This window comes from Harpegnathos saltator, unplaced genomic scaffold (assembly GCF_003227715.2).
Source record: "Harpegnathos saltator strain DR-91 unplaced genomic scaffold, Hsal_v8.6 scaffold133, whole genome shotgun sequence".
Classification (NCBI taxonomy): domain Eukaryota; kingdom Metazoa; phylum Arthropoda; class Insecta; order Hymenoptera; family Formicidae; genus Harpegnathos; species Harpegnathos saltator.
In genome coordinates, this window is record NW_020229910.1 from 584,965 (window position 1) to 612,308 (window position 27,344).

At 40.7% G+C, this 27,344-nt stretch overlaps 6 protein-coding genes and 1 pseudogene across 10 annotated transcripts; all 7 read right to left on the reverse strand.

The window, feature by feature from the left end:
• Positions 1 to 475: 475 nt before the first annotated feature.
• LOC105188330 (odorant receptor 82a-like) lies at positions 476 to 5,540 on the reverse strand (annotated as a pseudogene).
• LOC112590685 (uncharacterized) lies at positions 5,468 to 6,220 on the reverse strand. Its single transcript, XM_025307987.1, has one exon. It carries the CDS (start codon positions 6,144 to 6,146, stop codon positions 5,649 to 5,651), a length of 498 nt encoding a protein of 165 aa, XP_025163772.1. The 5' UTR covers positions 6,147 to 6,220; the 3' UTR covers positions 5,468 to 5,648.
• A 2,027-nt stretch (positions 6,221 to 8,247) lies between these two features.
• LOC105188331 (odorant receptor 13a-like) lies at positions 8,248 to 11,575 on the reverse strand. Its single transcript, XM_011149726.3, has 6 exons — positions 10,361 to 11,575; positions 9,769 to 10,123; positions 9,195 to 9,425; positions 9,001 to 9,111; positions 8,483 to 8,638; positions 8,248 to 8,379 (listed from the first exon to the last, which is right to left on the reverse strand). The coding sequence occupies exons 1-6, from the start codon at positions 10,615 to 10,617 to the stop codon at positions 8,329 to 8,331; spliced, it is 1,161 nt and encodes a 386-aa protein (XP_011148028.2). The 5' UTR covers positions 10,618 to 11,575; the 3' UTR covers positions 8,248 to 8,328.
• Positions 11,576 to 11,623: 48 nt separating this feature from the next.
• LOC109504317 (odorant receptor 22c-like) lies at positions 11,624 to 13,605 on the reverse strand. 2 transcript variants are annotated; one of them, XM_025307983.1, is made up of 5 exons: positions 13,318 to 13,605; positions 12,790 to 13,020; positions 12,602 to 12,709; positions 12,053 to 12,208; positions 11,624 to 11,875 (listed from the first exon to the last, which is right to left on the reverse strand). In XM_025307983.1, exons 1-5 carry the CDS (start codon positions 13,594 to 13,596, stop codon positions 11,825 to 11,827), a joined length of 825 nt encoding a protein of 274 aa, XP_025163768.1. In that variant the 5' UTR covers positions 13,597 to 13,605; the 3' UTR covers positions 11,624 to 11,824. The 2 variants fall into 2 exon arrangements, with proteins under 2 accessions (XP_025163768.1, XP_025163769.1); XM_025307984.1 differs by lacking the exon at positions 12,602 to 12,709.
• Positions 13,606 to 15,477: 1,872 nt separating this feature from the next.
• LOC105188332 (odorant receptor 13a-like) lies at positions 15,478 to 17,374 on the reverse strand. Of its 2 annotated transcripts, XM_025307982.1 has the most exons (5): positions 17,083 to 17,374; positions 16,501 to 16,728; positions 16,324 to 16,431; positions 15,724 to 15,879; positions 15,478 to 15,535 (listed from the first exon to the last, which is right to left on the reverse strand). In XM_025307982.1, exons 1-5 carry the CDS (start codon positions 17,359 to 17,361, stop codon positions 15,485 to 15,487), a joined length of 822 nt encoding a protein of 273 aa, XP_025163767.1. In that variant the 5' UTR covers positions 17,362 to 17,374; the 3' UTR covers positions 15,478 to 15,484. The 2 variants fall into 2 exon arrangements, with proteins under 2 accessions (XP_025163767.1, XP_025163766.1); XM_025307981.1 differs by having other exon boundaries at positions 16,324 to 16,728.
• Positions 17,375 to 18,987: 1,613 nt separating this feature from the next.
• On the reverse strand, positions 18,988 to 21,581 carry LOC109504318 (odorant receptor 22c-like). 3 transcript variants are annotated; one of them, XM_019843685.1, is made up of 5 exons: positions 21,213 to 21,581; positions 20,629 to 20,974; positions 19,877 to 20,308; positions 19,339 to 19,494; positions 18,988 to 19,252 (listed from the first exon to the last, which is right to left on the reverse strand). In XM_019843685.1, exons 1-5 carry the CDS (start codon positions 21,467 to 21,469, stop codon positions 19,202 to 19,204), a joined length of 1,242 nt encoding a protein of 413 aa, XP_019699244.1. In that variant the 5' UTR covers positions 21,470 to 21,581; the 3' UTR covers positions 18,988 to 19,201. The 3 variants fall into 3 exon arrangements, with proteins under 3 accessions (XP_019699244.1, XP_019699246.1, XP_019699243.1); XM_019843687.1 differs by lacking the exon at positions 18,988 to 19,252 and having other exon boundaries at positions 19,267 to 19,494; positions 19,877 to 19,987; positions 20,078 to 20,308; XM_019843684.1 differs by lacking the exon at positions 18,988 to 19,252 and having other exon boundaries at positions 19,267 to 19,494.
• A 1,289-nt stretch (positions 21,582 to 22,870) lies between these two features.
• On the reverse strand, positions 22,871 to 27,344 carry LOC105188333 (odorant receptor 22c-like). The gene is made up of 6 exons (XM_011149728.3): positions 26,056 to 27,344; positions 25,481 to 25,835; positions 24,911 to 25,138; positions 24,726 to 24,836; positions 24,194 to 24,349; positions 22,871 to 24,048 (listed from the first exon to the last, which is right to left on the reverse strand). The coding sequence occupies exons 1-6, from the start codon at positions 26,310 to 26,312 to the stop codon at positions 23,998 to 24,000; spliced, it is 1,158 nt and encodes a 385-aa protein (XP_011148030.2). The 5' UTR covers positions 26,313 to 27,344; the 3' UTR covers positions 22,871 to 23,997.

Here is a 27,344-nt window from a genome sequence, read left to right on the forward strand (position 1 = left end):
GGAAGAGACGAGACTGTGGACTTTGACTGATACGAGCATATATGTATGTGCGACTGTATTACGTTGCGTATAAAATTAATAGAATCCATGAGAGAGAATATGTCGGGTCATATAGTCCGAGTGGTTGAATAAATAAAACGCTCACGTTCACTGCACTTTTCGCGTGATATCCGACGAATCACTGTACGAGTTTGGGCGCGGATAATTTTAAACTTTCGTCCCGCCTTGATATATCGCGTGCACTTAAACGCACCATGCAAATGTTGTATAAACCCCGAAATATGAAGACATCTTTATAATCTGGACAGGGTGCATTGAAAGTTGATCAAGTGAAAAAGCGAACAACAACTGCGCTGTGTATAATATAAAGAAAATAACAAATGGGTGAGAGAGAGAGAGAGAGAGAGAGAGAGAGAGAAAGAGAGAGAGAGAGAGAGAGATGAATCAAATTAATGAAGAGAAGGAGAAACAATAACACAGTGCCAGAAACGTCGCTATTATTAAATCTACTAATTCACTTCGAGATGAAAACAATGAATATAAAATCAAGGTATTCACAACTAATATTGCATAATAATCTAAGGTTTTCAAGATTGCCATAAAGCTGTCTGCAAATCTCTTGCAGCCTCTAATCATCCGAGACGAAAGCTCCGTCCGCGACTTTCGCTGCTGTGACCGCTCCCCGAAAAACAGCCGTTTGCCTCGCAATTTTTCGCAAGTTGCTTTCTTCTTGTCAAACGCAGCTCGTCTCAAAATGGCCGCGTATGATGTTACACTTCTTACCGCTCGATACGTCCACGACCGCGATGGATGAGAGAGAATGGTCGTAATCTTCCGATCTTCAGCTTAATATATCGCGTGAAGCACCGATATGTACGAGGCGGACGCCTTCATCACCTGGCCGAAATAAAACGATGAATTTCGCTGGCTTAACGAGCGGCCGATTATTCCCCGCTCTGTCTTAACGAGTCTTGTCTCGCAAACCGGGCTGCTTGTCTCTCGGTTCGCGCGGTGTATGTAATAAGCATAAATGCAATAAAAACATGACTCCTCTTACGGTCGTAAATCCTTCCAAGGAGAGATCCATGACGTTCCCGGCGCTGATCGTCAACCTCTTCTGCGACCTCAGTATCAAAAGTAACAGGAACCGGCATTCGGCGGGTGTCATTTTATACCAAAGCGATTCGTACGCCGCGTCGCCGATCGATTTGCTCTAAAAGAATGGCGTGATTGCAGATCGATCAAGTGCTGTCGATCAATCGAGTTCTCTACTGACGAGATGAGGCGTGGAAGTTGCTCGCGAGAAGACCGTAAATCATAATAGTGCCGTAATGGAGCGGAATAACGTGCGAACCTTAGCGCCCAGATATTCCCCGGCGAAGCAAAAGATGAAGGCTTCCAGCGTCACGGCAATGTAAAAGATAACTGACTTCATCAACACCAAGGAGACGCCGACCTCGGCGAAAGACTACGGCGGAACGATGACGATAGCCCCGAAAATATTTCGAAAATTTAGTTACGTGCTACGAATTACGTTGGATCAATCGACCGGACTACTCACGCTGATGAACGTGAAGCCGATGCAACAGATAACCACGGTATTCGACATGAACTGCATCAGCGCTATGCTCGAGTAGAGCTCGTCGATGTTATCCGACAGCGTTATTATTCTTTGATGCCGGGCGACCAGCAGCCTTATATTGGCAACGATCGACTCATGCGGCCGAGACGCGTCGTAATGGATCATTGATAATTGCCTGCGCAGGATGTCGATCTGTCCGCTCACGTGCAGCACCTAAATGAGACTATTAATGACCGATAAATATCGTCTTTTCGCATCATAGTCAGCGAAAATCCTCGGACATCAACCCGGCAAGTTAAAAAAGAGAATTGAAAGAGAGAGGTAAACTCGTCTCGTCTGTAGAGCTTACTTCTATGTTTATAGTCGTTGCTTAAAACTCGTCTCACGATAGCTGGACAGCTGGATCTATGCTCAAAGTTAGGTCTCAGGTTCTGAGTTGAATCACACGTGACGTACATAACGTATGTTAGAATCTAAACTCGGACGCGAGTCAGTTCCACGTGAAATAAGTTTCAAGCGACGACTACGAAGAAATGCAGGTAACTCAGATTTTTGTCAACAGTTGTGACTTGCGTCTCATTAGGCTCATCTGAAACACCCAGACCTGAATTCACACAGCCGGACCTGAGCTTTGAATTATATGACATAAATGGTACTTTTTATTATACTTGTCATCGCGATTCAGAACTAAGAAACTCACACCTGACTGATTCGAGACTAGTCTCATGTAACAACTCACCAGCGTGACGACCAAGGAGTTTATCGTAGCGACCAAAGCGGCGATTGACACCTCATGGAGGCATTGGACGACCACCAAGAACTCGAAGAGCGGAGACGCGTCGACCTTGAAAGGGAACTCCATCTTGATAGGCAGCTCTCTCGAGCTAACGTTGAGGTCCTCTTTAAGGTCGCCCGACTGCCGCATCAGGCCGCTCATGGCGTAACACGTCGCGGCGGTGGCGTTGATACTGATCAACATGTTGGAGCAGCGTCGCGACAGACTTGCGTTGTCCGTCATGATGCACAGCAGCGAGTTATCATAGTTGTTATCGTACGCCGACGCATCCCTCCAATCCTTGTCCATCGTCAGCAGGATATCGCAAAATATCCTGCAGCAAAATCGTACTTTGCGTCCTCGCCGGTCTCCTCTTTCCCTGTTCGCCGGAGGGGGCAGAAGAAGCGGGTCTCTCACCTGCGGTTCGACCAGAGAGAGATCAGCTTGAGGAAGCCGAGGCTGTACGCCAGCGTGATGCTGAGCGCGTCGATGAGGTTCGAGATGTTGTGCACATCGAAATGATCGAGAATGTACGCGTATTGAAAGTACAACGCAACCACCAGACTCGTCATGTATGCGGACCAATAAAAGTTCCCGTATGACAGGCCCGGCCAGATGCCAACAAGGCGCAGGCCGATCTCGACGGAAGTGCTGATGGAAGCCGAGCGCATTGTCTCGTATGAATCGGTTGGCCAACTTCGTTTCCTCTCTCGCTCTTTCTTTTTCTTTCTTTCTCTTTCACTCTATCTCCCTATTATGTCGGAAGTGAACGATTACTGGGTGAGCGACTCGGTGGTCGGAAATTAAACATGAGTTTCGGCCAGTTGAAAGCTACCACAGCGGCCGAGCTGCGCGAGGTAGCAATACGTCGACCCTCGACAGCCGGTTCGTTATCGATTAATCGCAATTACGCGCGCGTTTCCGTCGTGCTTAATGCGACGGCGAGACAGAAAAAGCGCGTACGCTACGTATCGCCGATGATTACGGGTTGTCGTCGGCGGGAGAGAATAATAATTCGCGGAGATGCGCGCATCGGACGTCGCGAAGGGGACACGGGGATATTTTGATTAGAAAATGTAGTCTTCAGAGATATCGCGCATGTGCGATGGCGGGATGCAGCTATACCGAAAGAAAGCCGCGGGAAATGAGCATGTGGAGGAAGGAAACAAAACAAAAAGGGAGAATGTCGCGGGAAGATCGTCCCGAAGTGTCGAAGTGTCGTGCGAAATTTAAGAGAAATTTAATGTCACACATCAGGACTGCTCGAGAGAGGAGGTATTTATTGCTTACTAATTATTCGTTATTGTTTATTCCACTATATGTTCACTAATTACATCATGATGTCGTGTACCTTAACACGCTTGAATGCCACGTCATTCGTGAATGAACGACGCTGACAGTTCGACCGGTGCCACGTCGTAAAGTTTTATCTGAGGGGTCTTAAGATCACGAGTGATGAAACAATTAGTACAAAAACGAATTCCGACGATTAGCATAAAGTGACGTTTAGAGGTGGAAAATAACGACGGCTGAAGCGAAAACCCCGGGGAGGAATCTTAGTGAGAGGCAACTTTGGCACGCAATGTGTTAGTGTATTCGGAAATATACAAAACATGTTGGCTTACGTCACGAGTGTCAGTAGTTTATTAAAAACGAAAGACGTTGATTTACGACTGAGAATAACGCGATTCAGACGGACGTTAGGCTCCTGAGTCGAGCGTGTTTCTTTCTTCCGCGGGTGATACGAAAGAAGCGGGCGCGCAAGCATCCACGCTGCATCATCAAGATCGCGTCATCGTCGTGCTAATGATCGATCGTCGCATTTCAGGAAGCAGATCTCGCGCTTTTCCCCACGTCCTCCTACAGTCGATTTCGTCGTTGGCGGACGAGAGAGTGCGACTCGCCGTCTGCGTTCGCGCGTTTCGCCTTTCAAAATTCCCGGCGAACTTCAGTACATCGCGTGCAACACCGATATATACGAGACATAAGCTTTCATAATCTGCGGGAAGATGTGTTATTTTTACTGCAAATATTTCTCATATATGCGTGTCGCAAAAAAATGCACTCGGACGCGATCGTCGCTTGCATCGCCGATTGTTCGCACGATCGGCTTTCAACTTTCACTCCAAGACGCGCCTAATAGCGACCCTGTTACATAAGAACGAGCCTTACGCTGGTGAATCCCTCCAGTGAAAGATCCATCATTTTTCCGGCCGTGATCGTCAGTCTCTTTTGTAACCGCACAATCACGAATAAGAGAGTCCGACACTGGCTGGGCGTTATGTCGTACCAGACGGAAGCGGCATCACCGATCGATTTGCTCTGAAAATCATGCAGCTGAATTCGAAGACGAGAGAGACGACGGCGCGCGAGGCGTCGTTCGCGGATATCTGAGAGGTTGGAGGTATTACAGATAAAATTCAAAGGAGAAACAAATTTAAGCGACAGTTGCGAGTGAAACGCAACGCGTAATGCAACGCAATTTTCGTCCACGTAACGACAGCTCGCGCTAAAATAAAGAGAAATTACTCTGAAGGTAAGACACAATTTAGTAAATGTGGTGACCTTCGCGCTGAGATACTCTCCGGCAAAGCAGAAGACGAACGCTTCCAGCGTGATCGCGACGTAAAATAAGATGGACTTCGTTAATTCTACGGTTCCCAGCTTGTTAACGATGGTCTGCAAGATCGATGAACGGACATTGTAAGTCTGTTATGCGAGCAACGAGGTGCGGAGACAAAAATTCGCGCGCTATCGGGCTCTTGCGAGAGCGGCTGTCGCTTGAAATAATTATTCGAGGTAACTGAATGCGGCAATACTCAAGCGAGAGTCATAAAAGTGCAGATACGTGGATATATAATTAGTAAAAAATTAATAGAAAAAAATCAATACAAAAGAAAACAAAACAACACTACGACTCTCCTCCGTTGAATTCGCATCGAGTTCTGTACTCACGATGATAATCATAAATCCCAGATAACAGATGACCAGAGTATTCGATAGAAACTGCATCAATGCGATCCAGGAGAAGAGATCCTCGATATTGTCGGACAACGTAATGATTCGTTGATGCTTTAAGATGAGTACCTTCATCTCCGACGGAAACGGGATGTTCTCATAACTTTCCGAGGATATTTTCGTCAGACCTTATCGCACTATCTCAATCTGGCTACTCACGTGAAGGATCTACGAGTACTGAATTTGTTACAAACACACAATCGTCCGAGTGTCCCTTTCTCTTTCTCTGTCTTCCTTTCTGTGTTTTCAGCTTGTACAGTTATTGCTTATACTCTACGCGAGTTGCCCCATCTCCATCGCACGGACATTTCTAAAGACTGACGTTAAGTAAGAATTAGCGAAACAGCTGATTAACTCACCAACGATCAGCAAATTGATCATCGCTACCAGAGAGGAGAGCGACAATTCATGAAGAAATTGGACCATCGCCGTGATCTCGAAGATAGCAGACTCGTTAACCTCGAATGGGAAATCCATTTGGACGGGAAAATCGAATTTGGTCCCTCGAGGATTGTCCTCGTCCTTCGCGGAGCGCCGAACGAAGCCTCCGAGGGCGTAGAAGATAGCGGCTGAGGCGTTGATGGACATTAAAATATTACAGTATCGGCGCGACAGATTGGCATAGATTACCATCGGGTACACGCGCGAGTCGGTCGTGATGTACTCCTTCCAATCCTCGTCCATCGTCGTCAAGATCTCGTGGAATACTCTGCAGGGATATAACGTGAAAGGGAAAATATTCGCCACACGATGACGCGACGACTCGAACATTTCGTAAGACAAAAATAAATTGATGTGCCATCAAAGCTCAGTAAAACGGAAGAAAGCAGAAGATTTGTAAGCAAAACTCAAGCCAACAAGTATAAGCCTTTCTCTTCTCACACATGCAATCATAATGAAAGAAAACAAATCAAGTAGAACAGCGAAAGATGCACGAGATAAAAGAGATGGTAGAGAAACGAAACAATATCATATTGTGTAGAAAAATACTTAAAAATTTTAAAAATGTTTATTCGATGGGTACTAACATATTCACTCAACTAGATTCTTCCATTCAAATAGAACGAACAATTGCTTTCATAAAAAAATCTACGGTTTTAAGAAGATGTATATTTTTTTTACTTCGAAGAAAATGTTTCCTCAGCGTAAAAAGATGTATAGTAAAATAATTAAACCTGTTATTAGCATCCATCGACATTTTCTTTTTTAGATATTTTTTCTCTCAGCGTAGTTTCCAAATTTATCTGCATTAATGATTTTTATATAATACATATATAATAATATTCTTTATGAAATTTGTCCAATAACAATCTTTCTAACGAATTATAAAAATGATGAAAGATTGTTCACGCGATCTTTTTAGAGCTTTTCACCGTCGGAAGGAAACGCGTCGATTGTCATCGGCGGATCGTTAGCTTATCGGCGATTTAGCCAAAGGCTGACCAACTTCAAAAAAGCTAGAATATAGGCCAGGGTTAATGCTCAACGCGTCAATAAGCACCGAGGGGTCGTTCATGTCGAAATTCTTGAAGATATGCGTGTACTGAAAGTACAGTACTATCACCACCAACGTCATATAGACGAACCACTGGAAATTGCCGTAAGGCGAGTCCGGCCATATGCCGATAAATCCAAGACCCATCTCCACGGGGATGCTCACGGTTGTCATACGCGTTGTAGTCATCGTGCAATCCTCTGTCTGTTTCGCTAGATCGTCCGTCGTCAGACGAGTCGCCAATTATCATGCAAAACATTCGCATCGATTGATCCGATATGACGTCGCGTGATGACGACGAGACAACTGACTGATTGCCAAAGGGTGAATAACGAAGCGCGGTAGGGCCTCTTCTCGGACGCATATTGATCTCGCATAATTACGCTAGCGTCATGCGTTTCTCCGATTGCACTTTAAGATTGCAAGCTCGGGAGCAAAAACGATCAACATACTCGCTATTGCCGTATTGCAGTGGCGAGGCGTTTTTTTCTGTTAAGAATGCATGTCTCTCGCCGGGCACGAGCTTAGCTATATCTAACGGCATATTACCTATAATATCGTCGAGAGGAACGAAAAAATATCGCGAAGTGGAGAGAGAAAATTCTCGAGGTGGAGAACGCGTAAATGACGCGCTATCGTAAGAATCGGCAAGGATTTTAACATTATGGATATTCATTCCTGTTTTCCTGCATAACAGGATATTTTTACTGTGACATGACAAATGGCAAGAGGGATGATTTTAATTTGCATCATGCTTGCAATTTGCTGCATTATTATTATAAGTTTATTATTATTATAAGTTATTATTATAAGTTATATAATTTTAGCCGGAATTTAGATGTAAATCGTATCTCGTTCTTTACAATATCCTTAACGTATGGAAACTCGGCTGAATGGTCGCAATTACACATTACGCATTCAAGCCAATCGGGCTCGTATTGTAGCCGTGTGATTATACGAAACCCTTGAAAGACATAAATGAGAGGGAGAAACATTGAATTTCTCTTTTACACTTGGGACACGTAACGTAATAACAAGTAATTTTCATCAATGTTTCAGGCATTGACATGCTGCCGAGCGCACACGTAGAAGGAATATCAAAAATAAGAAGGTCTCAATTGGCCAGACACATACGGAAAAATCAAGTTGCGAACAGAGCCAACAAAAAGACGTTATCTACGCATGGTGCATTCAACGATAAATATACGTTGTAAAAGACTACGTGATTCTTTCTAGGTAAAAATATTTTTATACACATTATATAAATGAACAATCAAAAGGTATTTATTGTACGATATTAAATATAAGAGTAGACTTTGTAGTCTGCAAACTTTCTTGATCATATGCTGAGTCGATGTAAAAATTTAATTTACAATTATTGCATAATTTTATTGATAACAGTTTCTAAATTATCATCTCACACTAATTGCACTATTTGGTGGTATATCTTAAATGCTATCAATACATTGCATGCAAGACAGACACATACGATGCTGACGCTTTCATGATCTAAAATACGATCAGAGAAATTATTTTACGTGAAAGAGAGAGGCATCTCGGGTCAAGTATAAAATATTGAATAATTATAGATGAAAAAAGTCTGCAAACTTACACTCGCAAAGGCCTCTAACGATAAACTCGTCATTCCTCCAGCCGTGATATTCAGTTGTTTTTGAGATCTCATGATTATGAATAACACATTTTTGCCATGATTAGGAGACATGTTGTACCATAAAGATTCGTACGCGGCATCGGCGAGTGATCTACTCTGAGAACATAGCAAAAAATAGAAATTCAAATAAAACATCTTCCTTTAGCACAAAAATTAAGAAAAAAGTGTTTGTATCCTACAGATATCTCAAAAGTTATTTACGATGCAATGGAAAATTATGATTTACATCATAAATACTTGCATGATAATTATTACACAATTTGAATGAAATACAAAAGTAAAGAAAACCTTTTATCTCAATATAAAAATAATATCGATTTAAGATATACCTATTTTTCCAAATATGTATGCCGTAAATGTTTTCAATGAAAATTTGCCTAAATGATTGAATTGCTGTGGTCGGTAATAAATTATCAAACTAGGTTAATGAGGAAAATTATTTGTAATTATCCACTAACCTTGAAACTGAGATATTCCCCGGCAAAGCAAAAGATAAAAATTTCCATCATTATGGCGCAGTAAGCAAATATGGTTTTCACTAAATCGACGCCAGTTTCATCATGAATAGACTGTTTCATTAAGCAATCAGATCAATTGAATGAATCACGATATCGATTACCTCGCGTGTTCGTACAGATGTTGCGACACTCACTGTCATAACGACGAGTCCTAAGCAGCAGATAACCAAGGTGTTCCAAAAAACTTGCATCACACTCATGAAGGAGAAAAGTTTATCGATGTTCTCGGAAAACGAGATGACTTTATTGTGCCTTTCGACCAGCATTCCTATCGTATATCTAGAAAACCCGTAATGTGACGTTTCCTCAGAGTTGTTTCTGAACTCTTGACATATGATATCGATTTGACCGCTTGCATGAAGTACCTAAAATATACTTAAGTGTCTGCAAAGACTTCAAATATTACGTTCAAAGAAGACAACACATTCTGAATCTGAGATGTCTCTATTAAAAGAAAAAGAAGCCGCCGAAGGCACAACGTAATATTCGTTCATACTACGTGTTTCGATAACTAGTTATTCCTATAAAAAAAAATGGCCCGACCGGTGACGCAAATAATTTTCAACATTTTCGAAGCAATCTTACATATCCATGCCACGACTTGTATAAAAGTGAATTATACGAATTAAGTGAAGCCGCAAACGAAGCTACATTATTATTCAATTGGTGACCTGTCGCCAACTCGTTGGAGAACTTTGCGAGACATACCAAAGTGAAGATCAACGCATTGAGAATCGCAACCGTGTACGTATTTAACATGACGTGCACAAACACGACGACGACTAGCAGCTCGTAGATCGGCGATTGCTCGGCCTCCAAGGGGAACAGCAATTTGATGGGAAACGGTCGCGAGGTGGTATTGTCGTCCTCTGCATGATACACAATCCCGACCGCATAATCGCCCAGGAGATAAAGCACCCCGGCGATCGTGTTGAAGTTCAGCATAGCGTTCGAGCAAAAATACGAGATGCCGGCTTTCGCCGTCATCACTTGCGAATACCGATCGACGTTCACGCACTCGCGCCAATCGGCGTCCATGGCGGCCAGTATCTCGTGAACCACGCTGCAATGTGTCGCTTTAATCGTATAGAAATAAAATTCGCGGTGCGTGCGGTGAAGTTATCATCGACCACCCACGCGAGATTACACATCTCATCATTGCTTGTATCGTTAAGCCACGTCTCGCTTGAGCGAGGATCAACGGATGTCGCACATCGAGAAACTATTCGCGTTCGTCTCGCGCGAGAATCCGGATGGAAGGAATTGGAAAATCGCGTCGTCCCCCGCGCGAGTATCTTACCGGCGATTCGCCCAGAGTGTCAACAGCTTGATGGTCGTCAAGCTGTAATCTAAAGTCGCCGGCAAGCCGTCTACGAGATTCTGCAGCTCGCCGGGCTTGCAATGCGCGAACACGTACAGGTATTGAAAGTATTGCATGATCAGTATACTCGAAATGTAAAGCAGCTGATTGACGGCCGCGTGCGACACATCCGGCCAAATACCGAGGAACCGGAGACCGTTTCTCAGCGACGGGCTGACCGTGCTCGTAAATATCATCTGTCCGACAATCCTGAGAAGACGAGACAAGACGAAACTCGAAGCATGCACGCTGTCCTCGTGTACGATACACTGAGAGGGTATCGTCTCCGATCCTCCAAGTGCATCCCCACGTGTCGCGTCCCCACTCCATTGGCCGATCAATCGTTATTATGCGCTACGCAGTGGAAGAGTAATAACAGTCCAGTTCATTATTAGCTCACATTTTCTGTAATGTGTGCAGACGCTCTGAATAATGTCCCCTGATCGCGCATCGGAGAAAAAGCGCAACATATTTGCACGTGTCTCTTCTCTTCGAGAGACGGTCATTTCTCTCCGCAACAATGTGATGTCACCGGCAAGAAGCGAGCGGTCGTCGCGCTTTTTACGCGACTCGAAGACATTTACTCGATGACTCGGCTGAACAATCGGCTAATTCCGCATTAGCTATTCCAGCTAGGATGAAATTAAATTGCACGCTTGACCGTAAGTCTTGAAAGAAATAAACGAAGGGAGAATATTGTATATCCCCGGGGGACTGGGAGCCGGACAACGGATAATGACGAGTAATTTTTATAAATGCTACGACGGGTTCCATGGGCCGTGCGTTTGAAGGAATATCAAAGGTAAGAGAAAAAAATCCGAATTGACTGGATAAATGCAAAAGCCTAGTGTAACCTAACTATACAGACAACGTAAAAGCGCGACAAGTTTTCACAGTAATTACATCGGGCAGTAGTCCGAAGCTACGTGTCCTCACTCTATTTCCCGATATATTGGAACTTATTATTATGTATATTACGATAACGAAGCAAAGAAAAGTATTTAGAAGAAGTTATTTAAAGTAAAAATACATACACACATTTGGAAATCTAATTGCGCGCACAGAAAGAGAACAACGCTATTTAAACTGTGTGCAGATGCCGAAACTTTCCGGTGAAAATTCATCGGCAAATTCGTTAAATATGGAGAGTAAAATTATACATATACCTACGTTATATTTTCTCTGGGTAAACATACTGCATCATGCAATGTAACAACGAAGCAACAATGAGGTATTTATTGCATCGTACTAAATATAAGCTTATTTTCTGTGACCTGCAAGTCTCAGATTATAACCGGAATCGGTATGAAAATTCTATACAGTTGTTGTATAATTTTAATGCAGTTTCTGGGTAGACAATTCATACTAATTGCGTCATTTAGTGCCACAAAATCTCAAGCCTTGTCAATACATCGCTTTCAAGACGGACATATATGACGCCGACGCTTTCATTATCTAAAATAAATAATGAAACAAATTGTTAGTGTCAAAATAGTGCATATATGCAAATATGCAAACAATATAAATCATCCTAAAACAAGCGCTTTTTATAATATTGTTATAATAAGAACTGAAATCTCTTAGAGAAAGTATCAAATAAGTATAGATAAGCAGAAAAATCGGCAAATTTACACTCGTGAAGGATTCTAATGATAAATTTGTGATTCCTCCCGCTGTGATAGTTAGTTGTTTCTGAGATCTCATTATTATTAATAATAATTTTTTAACGTGACTGGGCGACATATTGTACCATAAAGATTCATACGCCGCATCGCCGAGAGATTTACTCTGCAATGCAACAAAGAGAAAACAATGAGAATCAACTGAAAACAAATATATTTTAGTGGAAAAATCAGAAGCATCATTTGAAGCTTACAAATATCACAAAATGTTTATATAACATATAGAGAAAAACTGTAAATTATGAATTTTTGCTTTATTATAGTGCTTTTAGAGTGGGATATACAAAAAGAGGAAAACTTCTATCGAGAATGTCGACTTGATGAAACACCATCTTGAAAGAAACACCAATATATATTAAGCTACATATATCGAAAAATATTTTGTTATAATCATCCTCGGAGAGAAATTGTCCCAAATAATTAAACTGATTAATAGTTAATGAAATTGAGTTGCCTAAAAATATGATTTACATTTCAAAATTTTCAAATATCTACTAACCTTAATGCACAGATATTCGCCGACAAAACAAACTACAAAAACTTCCAAACTTATGCCCATATAAGCGAACATGGTTTTCAACAAGCCAATGTCAATATCAGTGTGAGACTGCTCCATTAGCAATCAGACTGATTGAATGAGTCACATTATCGATTATCGTGCATTTGTAGAGATACTGCGATACTCACCGTCATAAGAACGAGTCCTAGGAAGCAAATAACTAAAGTATTGCCGAGAATTTGCATCAAAGCTATGAAAGAGAAAACCTTATCGATATTTTTAGAAAACGAGATAACTCTATTGTGCCTCTCGATCAGCATTCCTGTCGTATATGTCGAAGATCCATAATGAGACATCTTTTCAGAGATGTTTTTCAACTCTTGACAAATGATATCGATTTGTCCACATGCGTGAAATACCTAAAATATACTTAAGTATCTGCAAAGATTTCAAGTATCATGTTTAACGAAGAGAATTTTGAAGGAAATCTCGATCAAAAAGAAAAATAAAAAATCGATTCTCGAATTTTAAAAATTGTTTTCTAACGAATACATGTAAATTTTCATACATCAAATTGTTGATTTTTGACGTAGACCTTTTGACGACCTTGGAAAAATACATTAAATCACAAGTAAAAGGTCGCGTATTTCTAATATTTTTCTAATAAATATTTTTCTACAGTCAATTAGCCCGCCAGCGACTTTTGCGCAACGTACCAGAGAAAAAACCAGTCCGGACAAAAGATTAACCGGAAATACGAGTGTCATCGAATGCAGAAACAAAACGATGACGAGCAACTCATAGATGGGCGACTGCTCAGCATCAAAGGGTAATTGTATCCTAACGGGAAGTGGTCTTGAAGTAACATTGTAGCCCGCCAGTAGTTGCACGATAGCAGTCAAATTTTCGGCTCCGAAATAAAGCGCCCCAGCCGTCACGTTAAAAATCAACACAATGTACGAGCAAAATTGCGAAATCCTAGCTTTCGTCGTCATCAAGTACAAATGCTGATCGACTTTAACGCATTCGCGCCAATCAGTGTCCACGGCGGCCAGTAACTCGCGTACCACGCTGGAATGTTGCGTGTCTCTTTAATCTGACAGAGATATTATGTGACGTTATCATAGCTACGCGAAAGTATACACCGCGGTCTTAATACTTCGACGGAGTAATTACTATTTAATTAATTCATCGTAAGCCACAATCTACTTCAACGAATATCAGAGGATGAACGGCAAAAATTGGAAACCCCATGGTCGATTTCGTTGCCCGTAGCAAAGCAAGAACGCAAATCGCGTCATCCGCCACGGCGTCTTACCGATGATACTTCCACATAGCCATTACTTTGAAGCCGGTCAAACTATAATAAAAAGCTGCCGGTAAGCTGTCCACGAGATTCTGCAGCTCACTCAGATTAAAATGCGCGACCACGTGCACATATTGAAAGTACTGCACGAGTAGTATGCTCGACACATGGATCAGCCGACGAAATGTGGCGTACGGCACGTCCGGCCATACGCCGAAAAACTGAAGACCGACTTTCAACAGTGGACTGACCGAGCTCCTGATTATCATCTGTCAACGATCTCAAGAGTTGACCAGCAGGCAAAAACCGGACCATGTGCGATATTCTCTCTCGTAAATGACAAACTGAGGGAGCACCGAGCGAACCCACGCAAGCGCATCCCCACGTGCTGCGTCCCCACTTCAACGAGCAACGATCAATCGTTATTACGTGTTACATGCGTTACGTGCATTAAAAGAAGTCGAGACACGGTTCATTATCTTCATGCACGTGCAGTGTAATTTCGTCGCCGCTCTTAATAATGCGTTTGGGCTGCCTACCGAAAGAAAAAAGTTACTCGCGTTACACATAGCTCAAGCGATTGCAATTCTTGTAGCTCTCCTTCTTTGTGTTTTTTCGAGAATTCTCCTCCGTGAAAACGCTATGCCATCGATAAGAAGCGAGAGATCTTTGCATTTAATATGTGTACCGAGGGCTATTTAGAGTTCGATAAGTGCATTAGTTATTCTAACGGAGCGGAACGAAATTACACGAGAGTTTACGATTCTTAAGAGATATAAACTAAGAGAGGACGCTATATATCTCCTGAATTAAGAGTGAATATCCGAATAATCGAGCAAAAAAGAGTAAACTGCTATTTTCTACGAGATGACCATCTGACAGGAGTTTTAAAAGTGAAACAAAATTTAATCGATTAGACTCTTCGTGAAACCTTCATTATAGTTGCAGGAAAACAAAATGACATGGAAACTGTACATGCATATACTTTCTAGAGAATATTTCATAGCAGTTACATTTAACGCATCAACCTACAACTACATGCCTTTCTCGAATAAATATATACCATACTTTGCAGTAATGAAGTAAATAAAGCACTCTTTGTAGCTCTTGTTAAACGTAATTTGAAAATGTCCTGCGGACATTTGGAAAGAATATGTGGAAAGAGTAAGATAAAAATTTGGATCAACTAGATATTAATAGAAATTTAACTAAGCAAGCAAAGACAGTGAACAAACGCCACTTAAACTGTATACAGATGCTCAAACTTCCCAGTGAAAGTTCATCAGTAAATTCGCCAGACATGATGTAAAGCTACACACCTACCCAGTTATTTTTTCAGGTAAAAATACTTTAATGTACAGCACGTAACAATAAAATGACAATGAGGTATTTATTGCATTGTAATAAATATAAGCTTAGATTCCGTAATCCGCAACAATCCCCTCGACTTACATCCTAAATCGATGATTCAATATACAATTTACATATAGTTTTGTTTATAATGGTTTCTAAATTGTCTCTCTATATTAAATACGCCATATAGTATTACAGTTACCGCGCTCTAGTCTTAAGCGATGTCAATACATTGCATTCAAGACTGACATATATGATGCTGACGCTTTCATAATCTAAAATAAAACGAAATAAATTACTAGCAAAGAGGTGCATATATATATAGATAAATATATATATATATAATATATTGCAAATGTAGTTAAATACATATAAAGCGTTAAAATTATACTCAGGGAAGGTGCAAAGTATCAAATAGATATAATAGAATAGAAAATATATAAATAAAAATTCGTAATCTTACGCTCGTGAAGGCTTCTAATGATAAATTCGTGATTCCTCCCAGTGTGATAGTCAGATGTTTCTGAGATCTCATTATTACGAATAATATATTTCTACCATGACCAGGCGACATGTTATACCATAAAGATTCGTACGCTGCGTCGCCGAGTGACTTATTCTGAGAACAATGCAACAAAAACAAATTCAAGTAAAGAAACATTTTTCTTTAGTAGAAATTTAGTAGAAATAGTTTAGTAGTTTAGTAGAAATATTAGCCTACAAATAAAAGGTGTCCCAAAATTTACGCAAGAAGTAATTTTGATAGAAAACAGGTTTATAATTAAAAGTTGTAAATTTTTTATTGATTCATGAAGTGTACAGTATAGGGTTATGTATGGAATAGCATATCACCCTTTATTACGATAACTATCTTAGAAGCAATGTCAAATTTCTTCAAGATGTGTGTGATTTGAGAAATGTACAAATGTATGTATGTTGCAATCATTTTGGGAACGGGAATTGTCCCAAACGCGATTAAAATACTATGGCTAATTATTAATTATAAAATTGAGTTGTGTGACGAGTATGATTTATGTTTAATGATTTCTGAAGATTCACTAACCTTAAGGCCTAGATATTCTCCGAGAAAGCAAAACATAAAAATTTCCACCGTTATGCCGGCGTAAGCGAATATAGTTCTCAGCAGGTCAGCATCAGCACCAGTACTAGACTGTTTCATTAAGCGATTAGAAAGACTGAATGAATTGGACCATCGCGCACTAGACGCTGCGATACTCACAGTCGTAAAAACAAGCCCCAGGAAGCAGATAACTAAGGTATTGCCAAGAACTTGCATCAAAGCTATAAAGGAGAAGAGCTTGTCAACATTCTCGGAAAATAAAATGACTTTATTATGCTTCTCGACCAGCATTCCTATTGTCTCGGAAGACCCATAATAGGAAATTTTCTCAGAGAAGCTTTTGAATTTTCTATGTATTATATCGATTTGTCCGCTTACATGAAATACCTAAAATATATTTAAGTATCTGCAAAGATTTCAAGTGTTATGTTTAAAGAAGAAAATGCGTCTTGAAGGATATCTCGATAAAAAAAAAAAAGAGAAGAAAGAAAGCAGCAAAGAAGAAAGCAGAACGTGAGATTCTTTGTGTGTGATAATAGATTATTGAGTTGTAAGAAGTTTTTTAACTAAAGTAAGCAGTGAATTTTCATACAGATAGATCAAAATGTTCAGCGCCGTTTTACGTAAAAGCTAGCTTCGTAAACTGCGTTAAATCGCGCGAGTAAAGCTACATCAGCATGCCCGCTTTAGCCACGTTTTTGGCTTGTCGATCAACGCATCAGAGAATTTTGCGTAACGTACCAGAGTAAGGACCAGCCCGGACAGAAAATTAACCGTGTACATTATTGACATTGAATGCACAAACAGGGCGACGAAAAGCACCTCGTAGATCGGCGATTGCTCAGCGTCAAAGGGCAATAATAACTTAATGGGGAGCGGCCGTGAGGTAACATTGAAGCCCAACATTAGACGCATGACAGTAATCAAGTTTTCGCCTCTGAAGTAGAGTATCCCGGCCATCGAGTTGAAAACTAACAAAGAGTACGTGCAAACTTTCGCTAGCCTAGCTTTCGTCGTCATCGAGTACAAATGCTGATCGACGTTACCGCACTCGCGCCAATCAGTGTCCACAGCGGCCAGTAATTCGCGAACCACGCTGCAATGTGTCCCTTTAATCGGATAGAGGTACTCGCTGCGGTGACATTGTCACCTGTACGCGAAACTATACGTTGTGCGGCATCGACTAGTATTCAGACGGTGTAATTAGTAAGTCACACTCCACATCAATAAAGATCAAGGGACAAATGGTACGTATTGGGAGGAGGGGAGAGGGGGCTCTGCGTCGATCTCGTACGTTGAACGCGGAAACAAATCGGAGGAACTCGAAGAACTCGCGCGTTGTCTGTCGCGATATCTTACCGACGATACTTCCACATAGTGATCACCTTGGTGGCGGTCAAGCTGTAGTAAAAGGTTGCCGGTAAACAGTCCACAAGATTTTCCAGTTCGCTCATATTAAAGTGCGTGATTACGTAGAGATATTGAAAGTACTGTATAAACAGCATGATCGACAAATGAATCATCCGACGCACTGTGGCGTACGACACGTCCGGCCACATGCCGAAGAACTGAAGACCGACTTTCAGCAATGGACTGATAGAGCTCCTGACTATCATCTAGAAACAATTCCGAGGATACACGTGGAAGCGAAAGTCGGAGCATGAACGATACTCTCTTGTGAACAATAAACTGAAGCGTCGAACGAATTTTTTTAAGCACATCCTCACGTGCTGCATCCCCACTTCGATGAGCAGCGATCAATCGTTATTGCGTGTTGTACGGTATTACTACAGTAAATCGAGATGCAGCTCATTATCTGCATGCACGTCCTGTAATTTCATCGACGCTCTGAATAATGCGCTTCAACCGCCCACCGGAAGAAAAAAGTTGCACGTACAGTACTCAAGTGGTTGTTCGTTTCTTCCCTCTTTTTTCTTTTTGGAGGATTTTCTCCCGTAGTGACATTACACTATCGGTAAAAAACGAGAGATCTTTCCGTTTAATACGTGTGCCAAGGACTATCTAGCATTTGATGAGTGCATTAGTTATTCTAATGGATTGCGATTCTTAAAAGAATAAACCAAGAGAGGACGGTATATTTCCTCCTGAATTAAGAGCGAATATCGAGTAAAGACGAGCAATTTTCATAAATACCGTAGGAAACTGCGTTCTAGGAGTGACATCTGGCAAGAGTCTCAAATTAAAAAGAAATTAATCGATTGCTCTTCGTAGAATCTTACTTACAGTTGCAGGCAAACAAAGATGACGTGGAAATTACGTTGAGCAGTAGTTTCAAGTCACGTGTATTTTTCGAGAAAAAATATATTAAATACGTTACACGGTAACGAAGGGAAAACAAGTATTTTTCGAACTTATTACATTAGGTATAATTTGAAAATATCTTGCATACGTGTGGAAAATTTATATTCGTAAAATAAACCGATCTGGAGCAATTAGGTATTGATAGAAATCTAATCATAGCAAGCACAGGCAGCGAAAGTACGCTGCTTAAAATGTGTGAAGTTGTTGAAACTTCTGGGCAAAGTTAAAGCTTCGAACACATCGGACACGGTTTGAAGCTGTTTGAACAGAGCCACGTTATATATTTTTGGTAAAAATATTTCAATGTTTAAGAGATATAACAAGTGATCAACAAAGACATATTTATTAAGTATTTATATCGTATTCTAGGTCCTGCATAAATCTGGATCCTACAACTTACATCTTGTATCGATATACCCACATTTCATGTGACATTATCATTTAATTTCGTTGATAATAATAATTCTTAAATTATCAATCCGTACCTATTGCATCATTTGGCAAATGTGTTGCCCCCGTGTTATAATTTTATATAATATCAACACATCGCATGCAAGACAGATATATACGACGCCGACGCTTTCATAATCTAAAATAAGACGAAACAGATTATTACCCACAAAAGTACGCAAAATTGTTGCAAAAATATCGACGCAGGAAAGTCTGTGAGCTTACACTCGTGAAAGCTTCCAACGATAAATTCGCCATTCCTCCTGCCGTAATGGTCAATTGTTTCTGAGATCTCATGATTACTAATAATAGATCTTTACCATGATTAGAAGACATATTGTACCATAAAGATTCGTACGCGGCATCAGCGAGTGATCTACTCTGATAGGAAAATAACAAACATAAATTAGAATAAAATAATATTGTCGTTTAGTGGACAAATTAGAAATAACGTCTGTAGCATATTAATAATATATGCTCGTAATACAATAGAAAGTAGTCATATGTACGTCACGGATTTTTGCAAGATTAAAGTGCCTCTTGGATGAAACATACACGATAAAGAAAGGTTCATCGAGAAAATTAAAAATAATGACAAAATAATCTAATGTGTATAAAAATTTTAAAGAGTACGTGTCCGTTGCAATTGTTTTCAATCGGAAATTGTCCCGAACGCTTTAACTCTTATGGTTCATAATTATCTGTAAAATCAGTTTGTGTGAAATGTTTATTTAGGTATAATGATTTCTAAACGTTTACTAACCTTATGACTAAGGTATTCCCCGACGAAACAATATATAAAAATTTCCGTCGTCATACCGGTATAAGCAAATATGGTTTTCAGTAAGCCGACGTTATTTTCATCATCAAGAAACTGTCTCATTAAAAGATTAGGAAAAGTTGAATAAATTATGATTTCAATTAGCACATACTCGAATACTCTCTGCGACACTGCGATACTTACCGACATAGTCGCGAGTACTAACAAACAGGTACTTGATGTATTCGAGAGAACTTGCATCAAAGCTATGAAGGAGAAAAGCCTGTCGACATTCTCGGAGAATGTAATGATTCTGTTATGCTTCTCGATCAGCATTTTTGTCGTAGACGCAAAAGATTCGGGATCGATCATATTCTCCGAGGTAGTTTTGATCTCTTCGCATATTATATTGATTTGTCCGCTTGCGTGAAGTACCTAAAATACACTTAAGTATCTGCAAAGATTTCAAGTATTATGTCTCAAGAAGAAAATGCGTTCTGAAGAATATATCTCCGTTAAATGGAGGAGAAGAAAGCAGAACGTAATCTATCTTCCATGTAACGCACAATAATCGGTTATTCAACTACTCAACTAAAAAATTTTCCGCGACTGAGAAGACTTATAAATATTTATATTATGAATACGATACAATCACGATGAATATTTTCGCACATCCAAGTCGGATTTTTCGCTTATTTCATGTAAAAACTCTCTAAAAGCTCGTCGGCAAAATCGTAGAATTTTGCAGGACATACCAATGTGCAGATCAACGCGTTCAGAGTAGCCACTATGTATACCATTAACATTCCGTGCAGGAACAAGGAGAAGGCGAGCACCTCGTAGACTGGTGATTGCTCAGTCTCGAATGGTAACAGTAGCTTCGTGGGAAACGGTCGTGCAGTGTTATTGCCGCTCGTCAACATAGCCATCGCGCAATCACCCCCGAAGTAAAGCCCGCCGGCGAACGTGTTGAAAATGTACCAACCTCTCGAACAAAAATACGAGGCACTGGCTTTCGTCCTCATCATGTGCAAATGCTGATTAACGTTCACGCACTCGTCCCAATCAGAGTCAATGGCGGCCAAAATCTCGCGCACCACACTGCAATATGTCACTTTTTAATCAGAGACTGCGGTGCGATGTGCGAAATTCACTTCTACTTGAGATTATTCACCGTCGCATCGACCGACATTAACGCAAGCTAATTGTTAAGTCATTTCTCTTTAACGAATATTTAGGGACGTGCACATAAAGAGACCGACTCCGCGTCGGTCAAATTTTCGAACGCGGCAACAAATCGGAGGAATTGAAAATCGCGCCGCCTGACGCGGTATCTTACCGACGATTCGTCCAAAGCGTCGTCAGCTTGATCAGCGTCAAACTGTAATAAAACATCACCGTCAAGGTCTCCACGAAATGTGGCAGATCGTTGAACCTGCAGTACGTGAACGCGTACAAATATTGAAAGTATTGGAGGATCAATATGCTGGACATCAAAATTAGCTGGTGAACGGTCACGTAACGCATGTCCGGCCATAAGCCGAACAGCTGGAGGCCGTTTTTCAGCAGCGGACTGATCGTGCTCGTGACCATCATCTGTCAGCGACCCCGAGAATACGCGAGGAAGCGAGGGTGAGAGGATGCACGGTGAATTGGAAAGAGAGAACACCGATCTCCGATCCTCCAAATGCATCCCCACGTACTGCATCCCCACGTACTGCATCCCCACTCCGGTGGTCGCCGATCAATCGTCATTATGCCTAGCGTAGGGCAACTGAGTCGAGGTGCAGCTCATTTCCCATAGTGGAGTCTTGCAATTTCATCGATGCTCTGAATAATGTGTTGTGAACGATCATCGGAAAAAGAAAGGAGATGAATGTTCGTCTCTGCGAGCGTCAATGGATTTCTTTTTCCACCAATTTTCCCCTGTGTCATGGCGATATCGTCGATACAAAACGAGTGATTCTCATGTTTTCCACGTGTACCGCAGGCCATTTAATATTCGATGACTGCGTTAGTTATTCTAATCTAGTGCTCGGAATTGCTTAACTTCTCAACTTCTCTTTACCTTCCCCTTACTGCACCCGCACGCATAGATCTGATATAGCGCTATAGCGCTATTTCTCACTTCAAGGTCGTTAATATATCGTTATAGGAATTTATCAGTAACTGTAATGACAGGTAATTTTACAGCTATTGATAAATGCTTCTTAAATGTTGTGACATCAACGGTTCTAAAGTGGGGAGCGTGACTGTCAGATCTATAGACAGCAGCATACGGGTATAATAAAAGGAAAATAAGGGGAAGTAAATGGGAGGAAACATCCAAAAATCACCTGAAAAGTGAAAGTAATTCCGAGCGTCGATTCTATTCAAACGGAATTATATATTTGGCTTCACAAATTTTAACAGAAGTAATCAAGGAGAGGAGACAGAGAACGGCGTCGTTCTAAGATGCAGATATGACAAAAGTCTTAAAAGTGAAAAAATTATAATCGATTATTGACTCTTCGTAGAAGTTCAATTATACGTGCAGGTAAACAAAGGTGCCTTGGAAATACACGAAACATTCAATAGTGAATATGTTGGATAATTTCCCGAAGCTACGTATCTTTTCTCAGTACTATTGTCTTCATATGTACGTAACAAAGAGAAGGAATATACTCAAGTTTATATGAAATATTTAATAATCTGTGAATGTTTAAAAATTATAAATCTGGAATGCTGACAAGTCAACGAAAAGGTTTAGCCGACAGTCAATAATGTTATATTCAATTTTAATTTTTAAATTATCGCTCTATGTACTAATTACGCTGTAACAAAAATAATAGTGTTGAGCACGACTTGGATGAGCTTCCCGATAACGAAATTTTCTCAATTAATCCTCGTTTCGGAGAAAAGTGAATCTACATCTGTTACACGCTCTAAGCAGTTTCCTATAAATTTATCTTTTTCTCAATTTCATTAGGAATCGTATATTAACTAAATCTTTTTGCATTTTTTATTTCAGATAATCTAGTTCTGAACAGCACTGCTCACCGCAGAACGCTTTTGAAAATAGGCTTGCCGGGCATCGGCTGTAACTTTTTTGTTTATAAATATTGTTGCATAAAAAATTACTTGTAAAGTAAAGCTCTTGAATACAAAAACTTTTATATAAGAATACGGCTTTTCAAAAAAGATTAACGGAAATGCACTTTCTTTCGATTTTTTCAACATATTCAGCAATTACTATGTTGCATAATATGATGAAATTACTTCGTGATTCTCTAGAAAGCTCAACACCATGTATCTCCGCTCAAATGTCCATCGATCAATTGCAATTATACGCCCCGCGCAGTCTGACTGAATATTTCGAGTTTATTATTTGCCCGGCTGTCCTGTAATTGCATGAAAACAATGTATCCAATCGTGAATCAGAATGAACTTTATATCACGCGATGGACGATAATAGTCTTTTCGTCCACCTCGATAAATCATACGCTTCATGTCAGTGCAAACGAACTCGTCTGCCCTCTTAAAAAAAGGGAGGTTGAAAAAAAGGGAGGAAAAAGCGAATCTTCGCGTCCTTCATATATCCTGAGGAGTAACAAACACGATTGGTAACACGATCGCAATTATTCATTAAACATTCAAATCGATTGTACTCGTATCGTTACCATGATTATAAACTCTTTCAAAGAAATAAGTGAAAGAGCAACGTTGTGTCTCCTCTATACTGAGAACGCGTAACGTAATGATAGTTAATCGCCTTCTGTGTTTCAGAGTTTGACTTCCTGTGAAGCTTATACCTGGAAAGAGTACCAAGACAAAGAGAATCTGAATCAACTATGAAGATTCAATATAACAAATTCGTCGAACACGGTACGAGACAACACACGTGTTCTTTTCTCCAGGTAAAATATCCGATAATGCAATGTAACAACGAAGCAACAAAACAATATTTATTGTATCGTACTAAATATAAGAATAGCGTCTGCAACCTGTGCAGATAGAGTCGGTATCTATGTACAGCCTACAATCATCATGGTGTATAATTTGGTTGATAACAGTTTTTAGATTACCATCTTGTAACAATTACGTCATTTAGTCTTAACGTCGCAGTGTTAGACTTTTAAATGATATCAATACGTCGCATTCAAGACGGACACATATGAAGCCGAAGCTTTCATGATCTAAAATAAAACGAGGATAAATATTATGTGTGAGGAAGTGCGTATATGTATACACGCAAACGACATATGTTGCAACGAGCGCTGGAATTACTTAGAGAAGACACAAAGTATTAAGTAGTGGATGAAGAAAAATCCACAAGCTTACACTCGCGAAAGCCTCTAACGATAAATTTGTGATTCCTCCCGCCGTGATAGTCAGTTGTTTCTGAGATCTCATAATTATGAATAATATATTTTTACCCTCACTGGACGACATGTTGTACCATAAAGAATCGTACGCTGCGTCAGCCAGTAATTTACTCTGGGAGCAATGCAACAAACAGAAATTGATGTAAAATCACAACTCCCATTAGCAGAAAAATTACAAACAGTGTCAGTATCCTATAAGTATCACAAAATATTTATAATACGATGAAAAGTTATAATATATTTCGTGGATTTTTGCATCATAACTATAAAGTGCAGCTTGAATAAAACATGCAAGTATAGGAAAACTTTTATCGAAGAGGTCTCGCAACTTGAAAGCAGCATCGATATATTTTAAGATATGTATATTCAAAAATATGCATTCATTTTTATTGCCAAATATTGTTCCGAAACGGTCCAAGTATTATGATCATCAAATAGTTTACATGAAAGAATTAATTATACCAAATGTTTTTTAAATGCCCACTAACCTTAATGCTAAGGTATTCTCCCGCAAAGCAAAAGATAAAAATTTCCATCATTATAGCGCCGTAAGCCAATAAGGTTCTCACCAGACCGACGCCAGCTTCATTATGAACAGCCTGTTTCGTTAACCGGACGAGAAAACTGAATGAATGCAACATCAATCATTGCGATCATTCGCTGTGATACTCACTGTTATCACAAGGAGTCCTAGAGAGCAGATGACCAAGGTGTTCCAAAAGATTTGCATCAAAGCCATGAAAGAAAAAAGTTTGTCGAGATTTTCGGAAAAACCGATGACTTTATTGTGCTTCTCGATCAGCATTCCTATCGCATGCCCAGTCGATCCGTAAGTTACCTTCTCAGTGATAGTTTGGAACTCTTGGCATATGATATCGATTTGTCCGCTCACGTGAAGTACCTAAAATATACTTAAGTGTCTGCAAAAATTTTAAGTATCATGTTTAAAGAGAACAATGCGTTTCGATATCTCGATTAAAAGACAGAAAGAAGAAGAAGAAGAAGAAGAAGAAGAAGAAAACGGAACGTAATGTTCTTCCACACGTGTAGGATAGTCGATTATTCAACGATAAAAATCTTCTTATCTGTAACCTGTAAATTTTTAAACGTTCAAAATTTAAACATCGTCGGATCTTCCAAATTTCACTGCGTTAAATCGGAAGAGAAACCAAATTTTTTTCATCAACATCATTCGATGTTGTTGGCTTACGACGCGACTCATCATAGAGTTAGCGAGACGTACCAGAGTGAAGATGAAGGCATTCAGCGTAGTAAGCGTGTACACGTTCAACATGGCATGGAGGAACAAGGCGACGACGAGGAGCTCGTAGATTGGTGATCGCTCGGCTTCAAAGGGGAATAGTATCTTCATGGGAAACGGTCGTGAAGTGTCATTGCCGGCCGTGGCGAAATGCATGAGAGCGAGAGTGTAATCACCGACGTAGTAGAGCACCGCGACGAACGTGTTGAAGCTCAACAGAGCGTTCGAGCAAAAATGCGAGACGCTAGCTTTCGTCGTCATTATGCGCAACTGCTGATCGACGTTCACGCACTCGCGCCAATCAGTGTCCATAGAGCTCAGTATCTCGCGTACCACGCTGCAATGGGTCGCTTTACAGATATTGTGTGCGGTGTGCAAAATTCACTTGTATGCGTCAACTTGTCGCGATTATCAAGCCACGTTTAACGCGAGATCTCGACCTAGCGAAGGTCCTTTAACCGTGGATCAGCGGACGAACTTTACACACGCTGAAAAAGAATCCGATCCGCATCCAAATCGGATCGGGGCCGCTGAAAGTCGCGTCGCCTGTATCTTACCGACGATTCGTCCAAAGGGTCATCAGCTTCATGATCGTCAGGCTGGAGTCTAATGTCGGCGGCAAGCTGTCCACGAGATCCTGCAGCTCGCTCAGCCTCAGGTGCGCGAACACGTACAAATATTGGAAGTATTGCACGATCAGGATGAACGACATGTAAGTTAGCCGGAAAACTGCAGCGTACGACACATCTGGCCACACGCTGAGGAACTGAAGACCGCTCTTCAGCGATGAGCTGACCGTGCTGGTGAATGTCATCTGCCAACGGTACCGAGACGCGACGAAAGTTCTGTAAAAGTGCACGCACGGCACTGTCGGTCGCGATAATGAACTCTGACCAGCTGAACTCTCCAATTGCACGTGCCGCGTCCCCACTTTGTTGACCAGCGATCAATCGTTATTATACATTATGTGGTATAGCGGCAAGAATCGAGACACGGTTCATTATCCGCCTGGACGTTCTTAATTCCACTTCCACTTAATTCCACTCTTAATAATTCGCGTCCCGACCGAGCGTCGGAAAAAAAATAACCACATCCACATTGATTGGTGGTCAGTTTTATTCTTTCTCTTTTTTGCAAATTCTCCTCCACGACAGAGCGATATTATCGATGAAAAGTGAGCGATCATCGCGTTTTTTGCGCACACTGAGAACCGTACGGTGACTGACGGTTGAATGACCGTAATTTCCGGTAAATTAATTATTCCCACCGGTCGGAAGTGAAGTGCCACGTGCGTGGCCGTGGGTATTGAAAAAGAAAATAAACGAAGGGAGAACGTTGCGTCTTTTCTTGCGTAGGGGCGAGTAATGACGAGCAATTTTCATAAATGCCACGGGGAACTGCGTGTTTCGAGACGCGCATGTGACGAAAGTTTCAAAAGTGAAAAAAATCTTAATCAATTATTGACTCGTCGCAGAAGCTTCGCCGGAGGTACAGGCGGATAAGGATGCCTTGAAAACTGTACATGTGCAGAATTCTCGCGAAATATTTAATAGCGAATACGTCAGACGATTGTCTAGAGCTGCTTTATATTTTTCCGAGTAACAATATTTTAATTAATATCCTGGTGTAAAACAAATGGAAGCAAGTGGGAACAGCGTGTATTCGAATAATACTAAATAATTGAAAACGCGCAAAAATTGTCGGGTGTAAGAGTCGCGCAACCTCAATGGGAAAATTTCATCCGTATCTGATCTTATTTCGTGTTCGATTTTAATTTCTAAACTATCTAATTAATTTCTAAACTATGTTATAGCTAATTATGTTACAACTATAGTGGCGTCGTAGT